This window comes from Rhinolophus sinicus, linkage group LG01 (assembly GCF_036562045.2).
Source record: "Rhinolophus sinicus isolate RSC01 linkage group LG01, ASM3656204v1, whole genome shotgun sequence".
Lineage (NCBI taxonomy): Eukaryota > Metazoa > Chordata > Mammalia > Chiroptera > Rhinolophidae > Rhinolophus > Rhinolophus sinicus.
The window spans coordinates 149,314,188-149,333,024 of record NC_133751.1 but is presented as its reverse complement, the minus strand read 5'-3'; the positions used below and the strand labels follow the sequence as shown (position 1 = coordinate 149,333,024).

The 18,837-nt window shown below is 37.2% G+C and overlaps 1 protein-coding gene and 1 long non-coding RNA gene across 3 annotated transcripts in view; one reads left to right on the top strand and one right to left on the bottom strand.

The window, feature by feature from the left end:
• The window catches only part of FAP (fibroblast activation protein alpha), a 90,277-nt gene extending 76,523 nt beyond the window's left edge, over window positions 1-13,754 (top strand). The window contains exons 22-27 of one of the 2 annotated variants that reach the window (XM_019727297.2): window positions 2,055-2,109; window positions 9,793-9,892; window positions 10,942-11,006; window positions 11,495-11,567; window positions 11,830-11,903; window positions 13,364-13,754. In XM_019727297.2, coding sequence (XP_019582856.1) covers window positions 2,055-2,109; window positions 9,793-9,892; window positions 10,942-11,006; window positions 11,495-11,567; window positions 11,830-11,903; window positions 13,364-13,465 — 469 coding nt within the window. In that variant the 3' untranslated portion in view covers window positions 13,466-13,754. Of the gene's footprint in view, window positions 1-2,054; window positions 2,110-9,792; window positions 9,893-10,941; window positions 11,007-11,494; window positions 11,568-11,829; window positions 11,904-13,363 lie in introns of those variants that run through there. The other variant, XR_012497800.1, reaches the window with a different exon arrangement.
• Window positions 1-18,837, bottom strand: part of LOC141572444 (uncharacterized) — a 144,482-nt gene that overhangs the window by 30,584 nt on the left and 95,061 nt on the right. The window lies entirely within an intron of this gene.

Below are 18,837 nucleotides of genomic sequence, written 5' to 3'. Positions count from 1 at the left end.
TATGTGAGACCATTAAAACTCTAGTAGTTATAGGGTCAACTCATTTGGGGTATATTTGGCATTTTTGACATTCCCACAATTTTGAAATTTTATATAACTTGAGGGTTAGTGGTGAGGAAGAATTATATGAGAAAGAATATATATCACATCACACATGGTATCAATAAGAACATCTCCAAAATAGAATGATAAATGATCACCAGGATTCTAAGCTGACCTTTGGTCTAGGGCCATTTTTATGAGAGAAAAGTTGTAAAGTTCAGTCCAGCATCCAAAATGAGAAAAACATGCTTTTCCATTTCTTACTAATATCTTGTTGATTTAACCACATTATCAACAGTATTTCTGATAACCCTCCTGGAAGCTCTTCAGAATTTGGAGGTAAATTTTATAGAGCCTTATTTGTCTCAAAGTGCTCAGGTTATCTAGGTAACCTTTAACCTAGTCCTGCCACATTAAGTGTTAATGTTTCATTTCCATGTTAACTATTGCATTATCACTTCCTGTAAATGTCATCGTTTCAGAATAAACCTAGGAAGGGCGCTGTTAAGAATTTCCTGTTCCCATGTATCACCTGTTATTTGCTTTTACCCCAGATACAAGGCAATATGATTGCTAGTTTCTGGGGGATCATAAAATCACGATTGATTTTATGGCTCAGAACTGTCTTCAAGCACTAGTGGCAAGCTTACTTTTATTAACAAAAAAAAGGGAACCTTTTCTTCTTTCACTTGGTTTTTGAAGTTTGTGTAAGAATTGCTGAAATGCCACACAATTTGCTGCACATTTTCTCTGCTTTGCCATGAATGGCATCAACACAGGTAGCAACTTTCCATGTGCTACCACATTTCTTCCTTGTAGACTCCTCAATGTTCCTCAGAACCAGTGTGGGGGAAGCTGTGACTGATTGGACTTCTTCCCATCTGTTTGTCCCATGCATTTTCCCAACTTCTGTATAAATCAGAAACATTCACATCAAATCAACGGAATGAGCAAAATGGTTGCTGTGGAATCCCTTTAAGAAACTCAGTCTTTACACTAATAAACATCACTCTGTCCTGCTTCCAGAGACAAATCAGAAAGAACATTAATATAACTGAAGGGAATAAAAAGACAGTATTTTTCCGGAGCCTTGTGTGTCATTTTGTTTCCTCCCTTCCTTCCTGTTACTGTTGTATGCAGGCCTCCACAATGGCTTCCACTTTGGTTTTGTTTTCTACTGCTTCTGTTTGTCTCAGCATTTCTTGCATTTTTATCAAACCTTTTCAAAAATAAATCACAATGACTCTAAAACACCAGCCTTCGAAGGAGCATGGAATAAATTAGTCTAAAAGACTCTTGTTTTGTACCACCTTTGCAAAGTTACACTTCTGAGGGCTTCCCATGACTTTTTAAAGGTTGCCCTTCAGTGTGGCCTCTTGCTCCTAAAGAGAGATGTATTTTCTAGATAGTTTTCAAATGGAGACTCTTCTGTGATTGTTGAATCATATCTGTATCCTAAAAGAAACATATAATTGTTTGTACCATGATAAATTGAGGGTAACTGAATATGAAATCGGAGAGGGATAGATGTTTTTCCATGGATGGATGTAACCAAAAATGAGATGGTGGTTATCATTTAACATCTAAGTAAACAACGTCATGAGAAATTAATAAAATTTAAAACAGCAACAACAAAAACCTTTCTTTCAAAAGCTGGGGATTTGGGAATTTGGCCCTAGTCATGGTGCCATTACTTCTCGTCTTTCTATGAGCTTGTGTCTTGAGCTGTCTTGGTCCCAAGTAACTCACCCACACAATTAGGATAAGAGGCCTTCCATCCCAGCAAAGCACTATTCAATAGATATATAGTAGAGTCTAAAGGATCCTTTTATCCTTTGCAGAAAACATGATAATATTCTTTTAATTATTTGTAAATGTAGTGTGATTATGCATGTGTTTAAACAAAGAAAATACGGCATTTCTATTAAATCTTTGGATTAAATATGCTTGTGTAATGAAGTAAATGTCATGTGTACACACTTAAAATTCTAAAAATTTGTTTTTTACTTTAGAAAATTCATAGAAATGGGTTTCATTGATGAAAAAAGAATAGCCATATGGGGCTGGGTGAGTTGTTTTATATGTTTTATATCTGTTATTCATTTCAGCAATCATCATTTTCTAAATTGTTCGCTTATAAGGTTTCTCATGAAATGTTAATGTTGCAATATAATTTAATCTGTCATTGGAAACAGTCAATTTGAATAATCTGGGCTTTAAAATGATGGCTATAAGTATTTCTTTTTTTCAATCATTTAGTTTCTTTTATAGCAAATTAACTCATAATTGATACATTTTCACTTAATTGTTTTGTATTAGATTATAGTATACTGAACTGAACCATATTCATCAAAGGTTTAATTTCCTTTGTTATTTTAGACTTTATATCTTTATATTTCATCATTTCATTTTTTATGAAAAGCTAAGTTAAAGTTTGAAATTGCAGAAACTTTCAGAATATAAATTCCCTAGTACCTAGCCTATCTCAATCATATGTTAACTGTTTTGATCTTTTTTTTTTTTTGAGAGGGGGAATCAATTTTTTTAAATTTTTGAGCAGACCTAATGTTAATTTGTACTAACTAGAAAGAGGTCTTATTTAATTTCTTAGTTTTAGTTCATGGAGATAATTTCCCATGTTTGAGGAACTGTGCAGGTCTTTAAAATATATATTAAAAGGAAGTAGCAAAAGGTATCAGTCATGGGCAATAAAAAATCACTGGAAAGTTTAGAGAAATACTGGAAAGGATTTAGACTTGCCCATTATAAATTATGATAATTACCCTTCAAGAAAGATTTCCTGTTTCAATTTTTGGTCTGAATTTGCACATTTGCAAGTCAATTTGCAGCCATTTGTGCTTGGGTTGTTTTTCTTGGCTCTTGTCTCTGAGGGCAGTCTGCACAAGACGAGGGAATGAAACCCAATATTGAAGGGAATCTGCAGGATTCAGCTCAACTCTCAGCTCAGTGACCAGATGAAGAGCTGTTAGGAATTTGTGGAAAGTTGTTACTTCAAGCCATTTGGTCCTTCTTAAAACTATCAAATATTAAATATCTAAAACAGAATGGAATTTAAAGGGTAGAAAGAAAATGTTTTATAGTGAAATATTTCAGATAAGACTTTTCCTACAATCCCTTTTTATGAAAGTTCCTAAAGTAAATCCTTGAAAGATTCAAATTTCAAGCTGAACACTTACATATAAGCATTAACATTTCTCTTAGAGATTTTTTAACTTTGCTTTTACTGCACGCTTTGAAATAACCATAAAGTGGAACTTTTTTATTTCATTTTTGGAACATTCTAAGTATTAGTTTGGTAGAGAACCACCTAAGTGGGATGATTTAAGGAACCTACTCATCACCCAAAAATACATCTATATCAGTCTGAATTTTTTCAATAAGAGATTCTCACCATGTCTATACAATTCCTTCTGGAAGAAATAGTATATTAAGCCCCCTTTATTGCTTACTTTCCAACATGGTGGTGATTGTGAGGTAAACACTGAGAGCATGTGTGGGAGAAGAAAATAATAAATGAACTCTAATGGATACAACACTTAAGCAGCGCCTATATCAGTGGAAGGACCCAGAAGGTCCTGAAGGAAAAAGACCTTAACACTGTCCTGTTTTTATCAGTTCTTTAAGACCAACCCCTGTTCATTAATCCATTCATCTTATCATTTGCTCATTCATTCTTTCATCTGTGTACAAAAGTTTCATCCATGTACAACTAGGTTTTATATTAGGTTCTTTGGGAGATGAAAAGATGGGTAAGTTGTCACCCTGGACCTCTAGTAGAGAAAACAGACAGCAAAAAAAGGAATTTCTCATGAAATGTTCTAAGTGTTAAGAGAGATGTTACTTGTAGAGAGCACCGGGGAGAACAATGGTTAATTCTGTCTGTGGGAGCTAAGGGGAGATTCAGAAATGAGGTAGCGTTTGAGCTTGGTGAAGAGAGGTTAATTAAAGGGTGCTCCAGACAGAGTGAAGACAACATTGCCCAGGTCCTGAGGTAACAAATAGTGCGGCATGTGGGGAGACTCTGAGTTGATTAAGAATGTCAAATTTCAGAAGTATAAGCCTATGGTGAAGAAGGTGTAGGAAATGAGTCTGGGTAGGTAGGCATCCAGGTAACAAGAGTCCTTTTAGGCCATAAAGGAGAGTGGGCTCTATCCATGGCTCTGTGACACATTTCTCTTCTCATTTTTCTACGTCTCTATAATCATTACATTACATTTACTCTTTAAATATCAGTGTTTTTCTGGGTCTGGTCTTCGCTCTCATGCCTCCTCATTTCCTTGGGGAAACCCACGTGGTTGCAAGGCTATTGATGGCTGCCAGATCTCTGCCACTAGCCCCAGTCTCTCTTCAGAGCTCCATCTTTCAAATGTTTCCTGATCACCTCTTCCAAATGTCTTACAGGGGCCTCAGACTTAACTTGCACAAGCTAGGCTTGTCACAGTTTACTTTAAAACACATCCTCGTCTATGTTAAGAACCTCACCACCCACCTAGTCACCCAAGGTAGTAAGTTCAGAGCTATTTTCAACTTCCTCTGCTCCCTGATTCCAACATTCTGTCGGTTAATACATTCTGTCAACTCTACCTTCAAACCTTGAAATCTATTTTATCATCCCCACTGACAGTGCCATAGTTCAAGGTTCTTCATATGTAATTTTGACCATAGTGTCTCAAACTTTTGCTTGTATAAGCATCACGTGAAGAACTTGTAAGAACACCATTTCCAGGGCCCTGTCACCCGGGATTCTGAGTCAGTGTTCCAGGGTGGGGCCCAAAGGTTTGCATTTCTAGCAAGATCCCAAATAATGTGGATTCTTTTGGTCCATAGACCACACAGGTTGGGTAGTACCTGTTTAACTATTCCAATTGCCTCTTAACTAGCCTCACTGCTTTGGCTTTACAAGCTCCAATGTTGCCAATGAAGATATTGTTTCAGAACACTGTTCTTACCAAGTTGCTTTTCTGCTAATATATTTTATAGGGCTACACGTTAACCTCAAACTAATGCCCAAACGTATTATCTTGCAGGCAAGGCCCTTGGCAATCTGGTTGTAACCTACTTTTCCAGTCTCATCTCTCTCTACTTTTCCCCATACCTTATGAATAATTTGACTGCTGTCTGCGCTTCCTTGTTCCCATGATTTTGTAAATCCTGTTCCACAAATCTGCAACGTCCATTCTCTTCTTCTATTCCCTACCTCTTTCTCACTCCACAATGGAAAATTCCTACTTGTTCTTTAAGACCTAACTCAAAAAATGAATCCCTAACTTTTTTTGTGCTCCTATAGCTCTTTATACTGCTCTTGCAGGAATTACAATGTTTTATCTTGTCTGTCTGTTGGTTTCTCCCACAAGAATGTAAGCTCATCAAGGGAATGAATGGACTTTGCCTTTTTTAAAAACTTTGTTTCTCAAATGTTTAGCACACATCTATGATGTTTAAACTGAATTTAACCCTATAAGTCAATAATCCCCCAAATGTGTTCTATTGGTGCCAGGAAATTTTTCAAGAAAATGTTCTCTAGTCTAATAATTTGGTGTATCATAAATTCTACATATAGTATATATAGGCTCAATGAAGGAAGAGTAAAGAATCCTGTTAAATGTTTTTACAGTAAATTTAATACAATACTACCAAAATGTATTTTGAGTCCACGGATAACTCTTTGAGTAGTGCTCTGGAAGTCAATAGGGAATGGAATTGGTGTCTTAGAAAGATACTCTTGGCTGCTGAGTAGGGAAGGGAGTGGGCCAAAGATCTAGAAGAGCAGAAATACTGGCAACAAATACAAAGGGAATGAATTTAGGCACTGAAATAGGTGAGCGGAAGTCATAGCTCTGAGTGCTCCTTTATAGTATAATAAGCAGGGACCTATGGGAAACTGAAGATAGGAAAGAAGATATTGAAAATGACCATGAAGGTTATTCAGCAATTATTGTGTTCCATATCAGGGAAGAAAGTATCTGTTTCCATGAAGTGTTAGACACATTAGTGGTCTGAGAAATGCATTGTAGCTAACGACACATTTTTTATGGTCAATAAGCCGCCAATCCTACATTTCCCTCCATTATCCAGATTAAGAAGGGGAGAGCAGGCATTTTTATCTTACCTTTTCATTTTTCTAGCTTACACACCAAAGTTTAGTAGCCCTGTTTTTAGCAGCTTGTTAGATATCCACTGTGCACCTAGCACTATGCTGAGTAAGTGTTTGTTATGACAATGGTTCTTAACCAGGCAATTTTGTCCCTCAGAGGATGTTGGCAATGTCTGGAGACATTTTTGGTTGTTACAACTGGGGGAGTACTATTGGCATCTAGCAGGTAGAGGCCAGAGATGCTGTTAAATATTCTACAGTACCCCCCTACCACCCCCAAAAAAAGAACTATCCTGCCCAAAATGTCAATAGCACTGAGGTTGCAAAACCCTGGTTTATGGGAAGTAAAATTGAAGCAATTATTTTCTGACAATTGAAGAGCAGTGGGGGTTTTGCCTAAATTATTAGAATAACAACCTCATTTATGGGCTTTGCTTTGTTAATATAGGCCTAGCCAGGTGGTGTTGAATAAGCATTAGTTCATGATTTAATCTTAGTTCCTTTCTCTTCCAGTGACTAATTATAAGCAATTTGAATTGCCATGTGTGATCAACTATGTAAAAGTAGGACAAATGCACCTCTAATGAGACTATATTAGACTCAAAGCTTAAAGTTCTCCAAAGAGGTTGCTCTAGTAGAGGGATGTAGAGGATATGGCAGAGGTTCAGAGTTAGGTGTCCTGGGGTTGAATTCCAGCTCTTCTGCTTACTGACTTTGCAAATATCTAAGTTTACTCTAAGCCTCAATTTCCTCATCATGAAATGTAACCATAATTTCCTCACTAAGTCACTATGAGGGGTTAGATGAGTTAATAAGAAAGCCATATGTTAAACAAATATTTATGCTATTCTTACTGTGTTTTGGGTCATATTTTCAGTGCTGGGGATACATTCATGAATGAAATAGATAAAAATCTCTGTTTATGGCTTTGGGAATGGTTGGGAGAAAGACAATAAGCAAAATAAGTAAAATGTTTAGGGTGTTAAACAATGATAAGCACCATGAGAAAATCAAAACAAGAAAGGAACATGGTACAGGGTTGGTGGAATTTTTGATGAGAAGGACAGGTGAGACTTTTTTTTTTAATTCAGACTTGAAATGAGGAGAAAGTAACCTATACTGATTTCTGGGGAAAAAGCAATCTAGCAGAGGGTAGAGGCATTGCGAATGTCCTGAGGGTTGGAGAGTTCAAAGACGTTCAGGATGGCCAATGAGCAAGGCAGAGGTGTGAGGTGGAAGAAGGATGACGCTTTGCATGGGACCACAGAGACCTTTGCAATAGCCTTGGCCATGCAAACACTAGCTCCTTGTTATTACTGCCTGTAGGTAAAATGCTCCAATGTGCATTATAGCTCACATAAGAGTGTTCTATAAACCCCTCAGAATTCTGTGCCCTTCTAAAAATGTTTTTAAAGATATCTTTCATTTAAGCAAAATGGCAAAGCGTCTAAGTGCAAAGGACAAAATTCTAGAATTCTCATGGCCAATCTGCTCCGTGGGTTCTTTTCTTGCGGCAGCCACCCACTCTGCCTTGGAGCCCCACCCATGGGAGAGCAGAAAAAAGTTAACTCGGGTTCTTTTTTTCCCCTCTTCGTTTCTACAATAGGAATAGCTTTTCTAAGCTTCCTGAGTATTTAAAGTACACTTTCCTTTGTTGTGCAGCTGCTCCAGTAGTGTTGTTCTTACAAATTCTCGGGGAGAGTTTGTATCCGTCCTGAAAACATGAAAATTTTATTTAGACAAAGCCCTATTATCTAATCACTGAGTGGTTACAGATTAATAATTCCTAAGATTTTGAACAGAAATGTTTTAAAATGCTCTTAATTTCAAATCTCACTTTGTGCTATTTCGTTTTCTGGAGCATAGGAGAAAAGAAGGAGGATCCAGTAGTGTTATTTGCAGTGAACACACTTTTCCAATAAAACCATAAACAATAAGAATTTTTCTAAAGGACTCAAGATTCCTCTACTCTCATTTGAACTTAAAATTAAGAAGAAAGGAAAGATCTTCTGTTTCAGTAATAGTTGTTGCTAATGTATTTATCAGAACAAATTATTTTGACATTACAGGTGAAAGTTTGAACCTGACAGAGAATTTTCACTTACCAAAATGAGTTTGAAACCCAAATGTTTCTTCTGTTTCTAAAATGTATTTTTCCTCTATCAAAAAAAAAACAACACACGTTTTCGTTTTCCTCCAAGTGTAACAAAAAGAGTTCATGGTATAATAATCCAAACTGCCTCTCTTATTCTGTGTTTTGGGGCCAAGGTCCTCAATAAAATTCCCCAGAGCTGGAAACATAAAACTGTAAACTACTTAGAGAATTCTTCCTTTAACTATTGAATTCAGCAAGATCGTTTAACTTATTCCCCCATTTCCTGTATTTCATGGATTAAGAATAGACCCCTGCCACTGACCTGCTGCCATCACCATGTCTGTCTGTCTGTCTCTCTTGCTCTATTGAGCTCTCATTCTCACTCTCACTCTTTCACTCTCTCTAAAGACTGACTTTTCTGTTCCAAAGGGTGATATGATTTCTCCTCACTTGAGGGAACTGATTCCCACAATTTTGTGGTAATAAGATTTTAAAAACAGGATTCACATTTAGTTGGAGAGTCGCACTGTCCCCTTATCATTTATAGGGCTGCCCCAAATTTAGGGCAAGAATAGACACAGAATCACTTCCTAATCTAGCACACACACTCTGGGAAGTTTATGTCCCAGAACACAGCTTAATCCATGTTCCCAGGAGAAGCACTTCTCTCCCAGCATGTTTATACAGGCCAAATATGCCTTCCAGGGAAAGATGCAGCCTTATTGCGATGCTCTGTTCCTTCCTTCATTTTTAGGAAAAGGTTCAGATTTCCAAGTCACATGGGCAGGCATCTCCTTTTGCTACTAGGGTCACATTTCTGAATTACCTATTGATACTAGGGGAAGAAAACTGGTGAAAGCTAAACCTACCCTTGATTCTGCAATTTGTATTCCCTTTTGTATTTCTTTGTTTTTTCATTCAATTTGTGGGATGGTATGTAATTTTTTAGACACCAATGGCTTTTCCTCCTTTGAGCTGCTTTGCCAGAAATCTTTAAAACACAATATGTAGCACTGCCTTATACACAAACCCTGGCCATGTCTTAAACTATCGAGAAGGTTTTTATGTCCTTCCCTTGATGATCTGTTATGAAAATAAGTAAATACACAGATACAAGTTCTGCCTCACAGGACTTTTGCAAACTGTTCGAAGTAGTTTGCATTTACATTTTGGGAATAATCTCCTTTTTTTGGTAAGTTTCTTTCAAGTAAAATCCTGTTTTTGCTCTAACAAGGTCCTGGTTGGAAAAATATAGAGGAGGAAAAAAAAGAGAATATTTTGCTGAAAAATTGTAGTTATATCCATCTCTTAAACTGTTCCTACCATGTTCTGATCAGCACACCATGTGTTTATACTTTACTGGGAGTGGAATTACTATTACGTCTGGTGGAGCTTGCTGCCACGGGTGCAAGGTAGACATTTAATCTACCCTGTGTCCCCTATCTCCCATCAGCACTTATAGTGAATCAAGTTGCTGTAAAAATATGGAGAAGGGTTATTAAGGTAAATGTGGGACTAACTCGTAACAATGTCTCTACAGTCCTACGGAGGTTACGTTTCATCGCTGGCCCTTGCATCCGGGACTGGTCTCTTTAAATGTGGGATAGCAGTAGCTCCAGTCTCCAGCTGGGAATATTACGGTATGGAAACATTTCATAAATGTTGCTGTGAAAACATTTAACACATAATTACTTTATATTTGAGGTTGCTAGGAAAACAAATCATGCAGTAAAATTCACCCCAGAATCAGTGGGGAAAATATAATACATAAACGAGTTTATTTATATGATTCATTACAATCCTGTTGTAACAATCAAAGAAATCTTAAGAGTGAGGAAGGATTTTTCCAAAATCCAATATATCTTATTATCTCCAGAACCCCTGCTGAAACAAACCTTTAAAAATCAGAGCTAACTCTGTGTTTTTGCAGGTCCATCTTTGCAGCACACCTGGCTTTTAAACACATTTTATGCAAAGTCAGACCTAGGCCAAGTAATTCGCCTCCACACCACAGTTTGTAGCTGCCAGATCCATTGCTCCAGAGATCAGAGAATAACAAAATTTGTTTGAGAAGTACACCTCCCCTGAGTGTCTATTTCTTATGATTAGCATCAAAGCAGGATGATTATTTGGAATTAACTATAAGAATTGTACAAAAATTAGCTTTCATCAGATCCTCTTCACTTTCCCTTTTGGGGAGTAGAAACGAGACAATTGTGACTTGTATGGAATCTTTATTCAGGAAAAACAAAAAAGTTTATGTATGCTAGGGGAGGAGCATTTGTGGGATATATTTCATCCCAGATTAAGACACCAGTGAAATTAATACAGGTGGCTGCATTTGTGATTTCTTTTAAAATATAATGAGGTCATTCCACAGGGTCATTCCTATCTCAACATTCCTTCAACTGAAGTGCTTTGGGTAGAAATGAAAAAGGTACAAATCAACGCTTTCTAATGATAGTTGCTCCCATTTTCATAATCTCCCTCTCCATTACTTTTCTAGCCCTAGTGAGGCAAATTGCAGAGCAAATGACTTGGGTGGAGCATTACAGTAAAGGAAAGCAAGGACCTTCCTCAGCAGCTGCATGAGGAAGAATTGAGGAGCCGTTATCAATCTAGGGGGTCTCCTTGGTTAATGAGATGATACATATTACATGCAAACAACCTTTTCTTATATATTTTATAGCATCTATCTACACAGAGCGATTCATGGGTCTCCCAACAAAGGATGATAATCTCGAGCACTATAAGGTAAGCATGTTCTGTTCTATTTAGGTCATTAATTTATCTCAAATGTGCAAAATAATTTTAAAGCAGTCATGCAACTTTTTTTTTTTGGGGGGGGCGGGACTTTTGCTGGGTTCCCAAGCAAATATGATGATCTTTTGTTAGCTGTAAAACACCTCACTAGAAACGAACTTACTCCTTTTGGATTTTATTCTCTCTTTTTCCTTCCTTCTTCCCACCCCCAAACCCTACACAGCTTGAGCGGGCATCATTTATGCCTAAGGTCTCACTCATATGTAACATATGACACATAAACTTTCAGTTTTTCAAACTAAGAATCAGATGGAAGTAATGCAAATGATGAAGAAAATGTGTTGCTTTGACTCTTAAATATTTATCAACCAAAGCAATACATAATTTCAGTATTGGTGCTAAGTCCATTACACAATGATTTAGCTAGTTTTCTATTAGAACTTGCAGCTACTAAAATGTTAATTTTTTCTCTTTTCCAGAATTCAACTGTGATGGCAAGAGCAGAATATTTCAGAAATGTAGACTATCTTCTCATCCACGGAACAGCAGATGGTGAGGTTTAAGCAAGACTCTTACACATAAAAATACTGAGCCAGCATCACTTTGTTTAAGAAACATTAAGCTTCCTCCTATGCCTGTACTCAGGGTCAGTACCTAAGAGTCAGGGACATTTCCATAAACGAGTGTGATTACTCACTGCTGACAATGTCAACGGCATGACTAGATAATTGTTGGTGTTCATTTCCAGGCAGTACATTGTCACTCCATGCTTTCTGGTATTTAGCAGCACTTTAACTCTCTCTCTTTGTTGCAGATAATGTGCACTTTCAAAACTCAGCACAGATTGCTAAAGCTCTGGTTAATGCACAAGTGGATTTCCAGGCAATGGTATATAATTTCGTTTTTCTCATGTTCTCGGCTTTAGAACCCTAAACTAAAAAGAGGAATCTTTTAATTAATTAATTTATTTATTTACTAAAACCTGACAAAGAGACTATAGGGTAGAGTAGGCATAACATGAGCAAATGAATCTTGATCTTTTATTAACTCCCTGAAGGACACTAAGCAAGCCATGTCCCCTCTGGTGATTGCAGTTGAGTAGTATATGAGTATAAAATAAAGGCATCTACGAGATTAGATGATCTTCTAGCTCCCACATCCAATAGTTCTGTGACCCAATGTAAGTATAGCTGTGTGCTAAGAGTCCCTACAAAACCTGGGCATCCCAAAGTATCCAGAAGCTTCTGTTTATTCAGTGAGATGCAATTGCAGAATGTAATCTGTTATCAGAGACCCCAGCGGCTCCCTGAAGTCACGCAGTCCCACTCAGAGTTAGAGAATCCTGTCACCTATATGTGCTCCGTGCCTGGCACAGGCTTGGCCCACCACAGACACAACTATTTGTACTGAGTGAATGAATGAATGAATGAATGAATGAGCTAACTGTAAAATCCAGGTTGCATGAGGAGTGGGAAATGAAAACAGAGGAAAATGTGGCAAAACCAAGGCAAAGGAGACAGTCCCTAATAGCTACCTTCCCTTCTCTTTGGGGAGCATAAATTCCCCCTCACTTGCTTATGTTGAGCAAGAACTCAGAAAAGGAAACCCCCATTTTTTTGAAATTTGTTTTTTTTTAGAACAATGTACAAAGGGTCAGGTGAGATTATTCTGGGTTCTATTAATTGTGACCCCCCCAAAGTAAATACAACTTATAAGTTTATAGAATTACATCATGACCACTAGCCACTTATTCAATGAAAACAATAATCTCACTGATCTCTCTCCAACAATACAGTTTGAATCTATGATACCATATCCCTGTTGTTGTTGTTTTTAATGATACTGTATTTTACTCCTACAAAGGATGTTTATGGTTTTATGTGCTGTGGATTTTTTGCACCAAAGAGGAATTAGAGTCAGAGGCTAAAAGCCTCATAGAATGCTTATGCTAGAAGAAACCTTAGGGAAAATTAAATTCAACCCCCTCATTTTACAAATAAGGAAACCAAGCTCCAGAGAAGCAAAGTAACAGACCCAGCACATGTGCTCTGGAACCCATGCCTGCTTCCTGATTCCCCAGGATGATGGCTGCTATGAAAACTTAGCCACCAAGAGCTAAAACATAAGTTGAAAGACTATGAAAGAGCAGTGAAGGTTAATTGAAGATCTTTAAATCTTCCTACTCCAAATGTTTACATGTAAACTAATGTGATTATTTGAGTGTTCTTAGGTAGAATTTCAACCATAATATTAGAAATGTTATAAGGTCCTGAGAGCATAAAAAAGTCAAAGGCAGATGCATTGTGTGGCTGCAGGAATAAAGCAGGTTTTTTCCCTTTGTGTTTCAGTGGTACTCTGACCAGAACCATGGCATATCCGGCCTGTCCACGAAGCATTTATACACCCATATGACCCACTTTCTAAAGCAATGTTTTTCTCTGTCAGACTAAAAACAATGTCCATGCAAGTCTGTATCACAATCTGAACACTTCAGATAAATGCCTCAGACTGTTTGCTTGTTTTATTCTTTATGCTGTTAAATGTTGGTATAAATAAACAAAGGAATGTTGCTTGAATGGCTGGCAAAAAATTAGGAGGAGAAGTTCAACCAAAATATTGTTTACATTTTCTGGTACTCTATGCAAGAGAAAAGAGAGTCATGCCTTTTGCTTTGGACATAATATTTTATCACCTGTTTATTTGAGGGGGAAAAAACAATAAAGTCAGAAGTTAAAGTGCTATTATTTTGTCTGTATTCATTGATTTCAGCTTCCAGAATCTATCACAGGAAGAAGTGTGTGGACTAGGCAAGTGCATGAATAATATTAGGGTGGTCATCCAGGAGAAGAATCTAGAAGCAGTTTGGGAGTTTTGTAATTAGAACTCCAAATCCTGGATCAAAGTACGCGACAGATTATTCAGAAATCAAGTCTAAGATGCATTTTATAGAGACACCCTGATGTTTGCACTCCATGCTGTCCCTCCAAGAAACGTTTATTAAATTTCTCCCAGATGATGTCTTCAGCATTGCCAAAAGCATTAGATAAGGATACAGTCAGAACTATGTATTCAGGCTCCTTTCAAGAAATGCTTCAAATTTGGAAATGTTCCTATTTTATGTCCCTTCTTAGAATTAGTAATGGTAACTGCTTTCAGATTGCTAAGCCACACCAAACGAAACAAAACAAAAAATATTAATAAATAAGATGGACATCCATAGCTGGAAAGGAAACATTTTCTATCTATGAGATTTGGGGGAGAGAGGGTTAGTTCTACATTATAGAGTTTTATTTTGAAAAAGAAAAAAAAAAAGGCATAATGCCTGTAATCCCAAAGGTGATGCTTTGCCAGTAACTGTCCTCGCCAAATAGAAATTTATGGGCAGGTTGCCATCCCTGTGGTTCCCACAAAATTAAAAAGAGCCACTCCAGGTCACCGGAAACTATTTCTTAAATAAACGTTGAAAGTATCCATGAAGCTACTGCCAAGGGGATTTTTCATTGACATCCTTCCCAGCACTGATTGCCCTGGATTTCTCCCCTTCCCTAGCTTGATTCTTCCCAGGTGCAGGCAGAGACCCTCATATCTTCTCTCATGCTCTATAGCCAGAAGAACCAACCCATGTATGGAACATTAAAGCAGGAAGGGGCCTCAAAGCTCATAAACCACAGACTCCAGAGTTTTCAGACATTTCTCAGTCCAACACTCTTGTCATTACTGCTTTCTGAAATCATGCCTCCCACTCAGGCCACAGAGTCCCACCTCATCCCTCAGGAAGGAGTGCTTTGTGGTGGTCAGGGAGCCTGGGCAACACCCACCCTCACAGATTCAGGACTGACCACAGCCACTCCTTGCCACATCCCTGCAACTGCTGATGTCCTGTGGGTCCAAGAGAAGCTACCACCTTCCCTTTCTGTTCTCCATGGAGCAGCCTCTGTTGCAAGCCCAGGAGATTTCCTCTTAATTGTCTCATCATTCACTCTCTCCTATGATGGAGAGGGGAAGAACCAATCAATAGTCATTTCTTAATACTCTCTCAAGGAAGACAACAGGGCAATTAAAAATAATAAGAAAGTTGTGTTACTCCCACTCTGTTTCTGCCTTTGCGAAATGTGCAAAGCTGGTGTTTAATATCACCATGCAGTAAGTGGTCTCCAGCCTCAGGCCTCTGTTCCCACCACCACAGAGGCAATGCCTGCAGACAAATCTAATTATGACATTTCCCCATGTAAAAACCTCCAGTGATTCTCTATGACCTGCAAAACAATACTGTAGCTATTAGATGTAGAACATTGCCATCATCACAGAAAGTGCTGGTAGATTGTGCTATCCTAGAGGAATCTTCACAGATCAATCTAACCCATAGTAGAAGCTCACAGATTGGTGAATGAACGAATGTCTCTGTTCGTGGGAGAATCAGGTTGTCTACACTGTTGACAACGCCTTCCCTGACCCCTGCAGGTAGAATCATCCAGATGCTCCTCAGAACTGTCAGCATGTGTTTATACATGTATTCATTCACTCAACAAGCATTTATTGAGTCTGTCTGTATACTAGACACTGTGCAAGACTTTGCGAATACAGTGGAGAAAAAGGCAGCAACTTGAGAGGCGGGGTTTTTGGTTTTGTTTTTTGTTTTTTTAACATTCACGTTTTTTTGTTCACCTTTACTAGATTATTCTCTTGGCTTGGAAGAGAAAAGGTACAAAAAGTACAAAGGGGAAAGATTTTAGTTGAAAACCAAACTACACAGAATGATGAAAAAAACCTCTTTCCTTTTATATTTGTAGGAAGCAAATTGCAATAACTATCTTTTACCACATTTTATTCTTGCACATGAGATTTGGGGAGGAAGGTGAACCAACACCCTAATTAATGCATAATTCTCTTTCACCTACCATAAGCTTGAGATTTTCATTCATTCATTCAACAAATGTAATTGCAAGACATTATTTTAGGTCCTATAGGTGACACCCATCCCCCTAAAAAAGACATGTACATTAAATAAGATGCACGTCTATAGGCAGTAGCTTAAAGTCTTGTAAAGGTGAGAAATGAATATGAGTAACTAGAATGAAAGTTCAAATGAGATCAGTTCTCTAGGGGTGGGATTCTAGTCTGTGTAAGAGGGAAACCATAAAAAATTATACCATCTCAATATAGTCTCAAATCTTAGTCCCACAATGTGGACCTTAGAGCTATTTTAAAAGGTTTCAAAATTCTAAGTGACCATCTAATATTTCTTAGAGAGAGAAAGAAGCAGCAAGAAAACGGGTATTTTTTTTTTAATTTAACACAAATGAAGGAATTTTGATTGAGGTTTTAATCTTTTTAAGATTTATTTCTTCAAAAATCCTTTTCAGTATATCTATGCTGTGCTTGGAAGTACTCTGGGTACTGCAGGGGTTACAAAAATGAATATATGTGACAATTTCTTCATTTCTGGACTGTTTCAGTAAAGGCGACTTAACGAATCTGATTTTCCCAACATTTGAGCATTTTTCAGAAACTGACAGATCTTTATGCAAATGTTGTTGCCAAGCTGTTTGTAATGGTGAAATTATACTTTGACAGTAACTCTTTAAAATATATTAAACCCAGTTAAGGTTTTTTTGGAAATGTTGCCAATTAAGTGACTTTAATGAGCTTCTTGATGGTAATGTAATTAAAATTCAGATGTTCTAATTGTAAAAAAAAAAAAAAAAATACAGTTCTGGGAAAGTTAACAGTAAAATAAGCAAATGTAAAATGAATTAGGGCTCATTTAAATAGTGATTATGTGGTCTTCTGAGAAGATTCTACCCAAACAATGTTTTCAATTATGTTGTTTGTAAAGAAGAAAGAAGGCACCTAACAAGTATTTTAAATTTATTCACTAGAGTATAGATTTTGAATTTATCCAATAAAACAGGTCAAAAAATTCTGAACACAGTAAATCATTCTCAGCTTGTGAAAGAACTGCTAAAACAGTGCTCTCCTTGGCATTGTGCACAGGTACCTTGGCAATTTGAAGTGGAATAATTTCTAATTCAGGGAGAAATAAGTGCCTGGACCTTACCAAGCTCTTCATGGGGAAAATGATCTGGCTCCTAGCAAAAGTTTTTAATAACCACCTGCTCAGATTATTGGCAGGCACTTCCAACATGCTCGTCATAAACACTTCTTTTTTGACACACAGGTAATATTTTTGGCAAGCTACAGTAGCATGATTTCATTCTATTGGCCTCTAATTAATATTCCATTACTCTACTTAAAAAATTGCTTTGGCAGTATATGTTTTCACAAATATTCATTGGTACAGCACTACATCCTTCACCTTGTGGTTATACAGAGTCTGTTTCCTATAAGAGAGAGCAGTAGCCAAGGTCATGCCACAATGGTTTGACAACTCAATTTTCTTTCATAATTACTGTTCACTGACAAGCAAAGATGGGAGCATCTTTACTAGCCATTAAATATTGGAGGCAAGAATTTTTTTCACTGTTATAGAAGGTGAATTTTTGAAATAAATGTCTTACTTAAACATTTAAAATTATGTGAAAAGTATTTGTATGTTAAAAAACTACTACCCATTCACACATATTAGTTTGTTATTGAAACATCCTTTTAAATATTCATGGACATAATAAAAATTTTATATGTGTCACAAAATTTGCTTATATTACACTGACACTAAGATAAATTCCAAGCTTTAAGAGACGATAAAAAGTGATGATGCTTTAATATATACAAGTGCTTTATACACTAACAGGAAACAATGAGGTTCTCTCATTTTTTTTCAGAAGATTAAACTAATACTTTGCAATATTACAAATTCCACCCATTTAAATGAAATACATAAGATTGCTTATTTGTCAATGCTTTTAAATGTAATATGTCCATTATAGCTTATCTTAGAGATAGTGAATGCAATAAGTAAGGGCACAATTCTAATGTCAGACTACCTGGTTTGAATCCCAGCTCAGTAGCATACTAGTTATGTGATTTTGCCTAGTTTTCATAATTTCTCTCTGCTCCAGTTTCCTCATCTGTGAAATGGGGGATAATAATAGCTCTTACTCCCTTGGCTGTCTGAAGGTTTAAATCAGTTGTTGTTTGTAGGGCTAACAATCTCTGGCATACAGTATTATTCTGTAGAGGGTCTGGAAAATATGCCCCTTTTTAGTTAGCATTTTCAAGAAATTCTCAAGAAATTAATAGTATGATTCAGAAGCCAATAGTCTTTTTACCATATCAATTAATTTAGTACAAGGGTCAGAATCATCAGTAACTTATAAATTAATCTCTATCTTTTTCTGAAACAATGTGGGCTTTTAGGAATAACCAATATAAAAGTCATGAGACTCCAACAAATCTCAACCTTGAATGTTGTTCATCCTTTGAATGTTATATCTCGATACCCTAGCTGAGGAGTCAAATATTTGATAGTAGTAATGGAAATAGGTTTGGGAAAGAAGGATTTCCAGGGAAATACATAATTGAATTCACTCACCCAGCTTCATGCACAACCTACAAAGCATCACACACGTGGTCCTCTCTGGCCCTATTGCCGCCACTCCCCTGTTTTCCTCCCAACTCCAGCCACACTGGTCTCCTTTCTGTGTTTCTGTGCAGGCCAAGCTAATTTCTGTTTCAGGGACTGGAATGTAGTTTTCTCAAATAAACACTAGACTGTGTCCTTGTCACCTAGGCCTCAGATCACGTGTCCCCACCTTAGAAAATGTCTCTGTTCACTGGATTTAACATTGCTTCTACCACAGCCAGAGACTTCCAACCACATTAGCTAATTGTGTTTTCTTGCTAGTACTTACAAGCATCATAA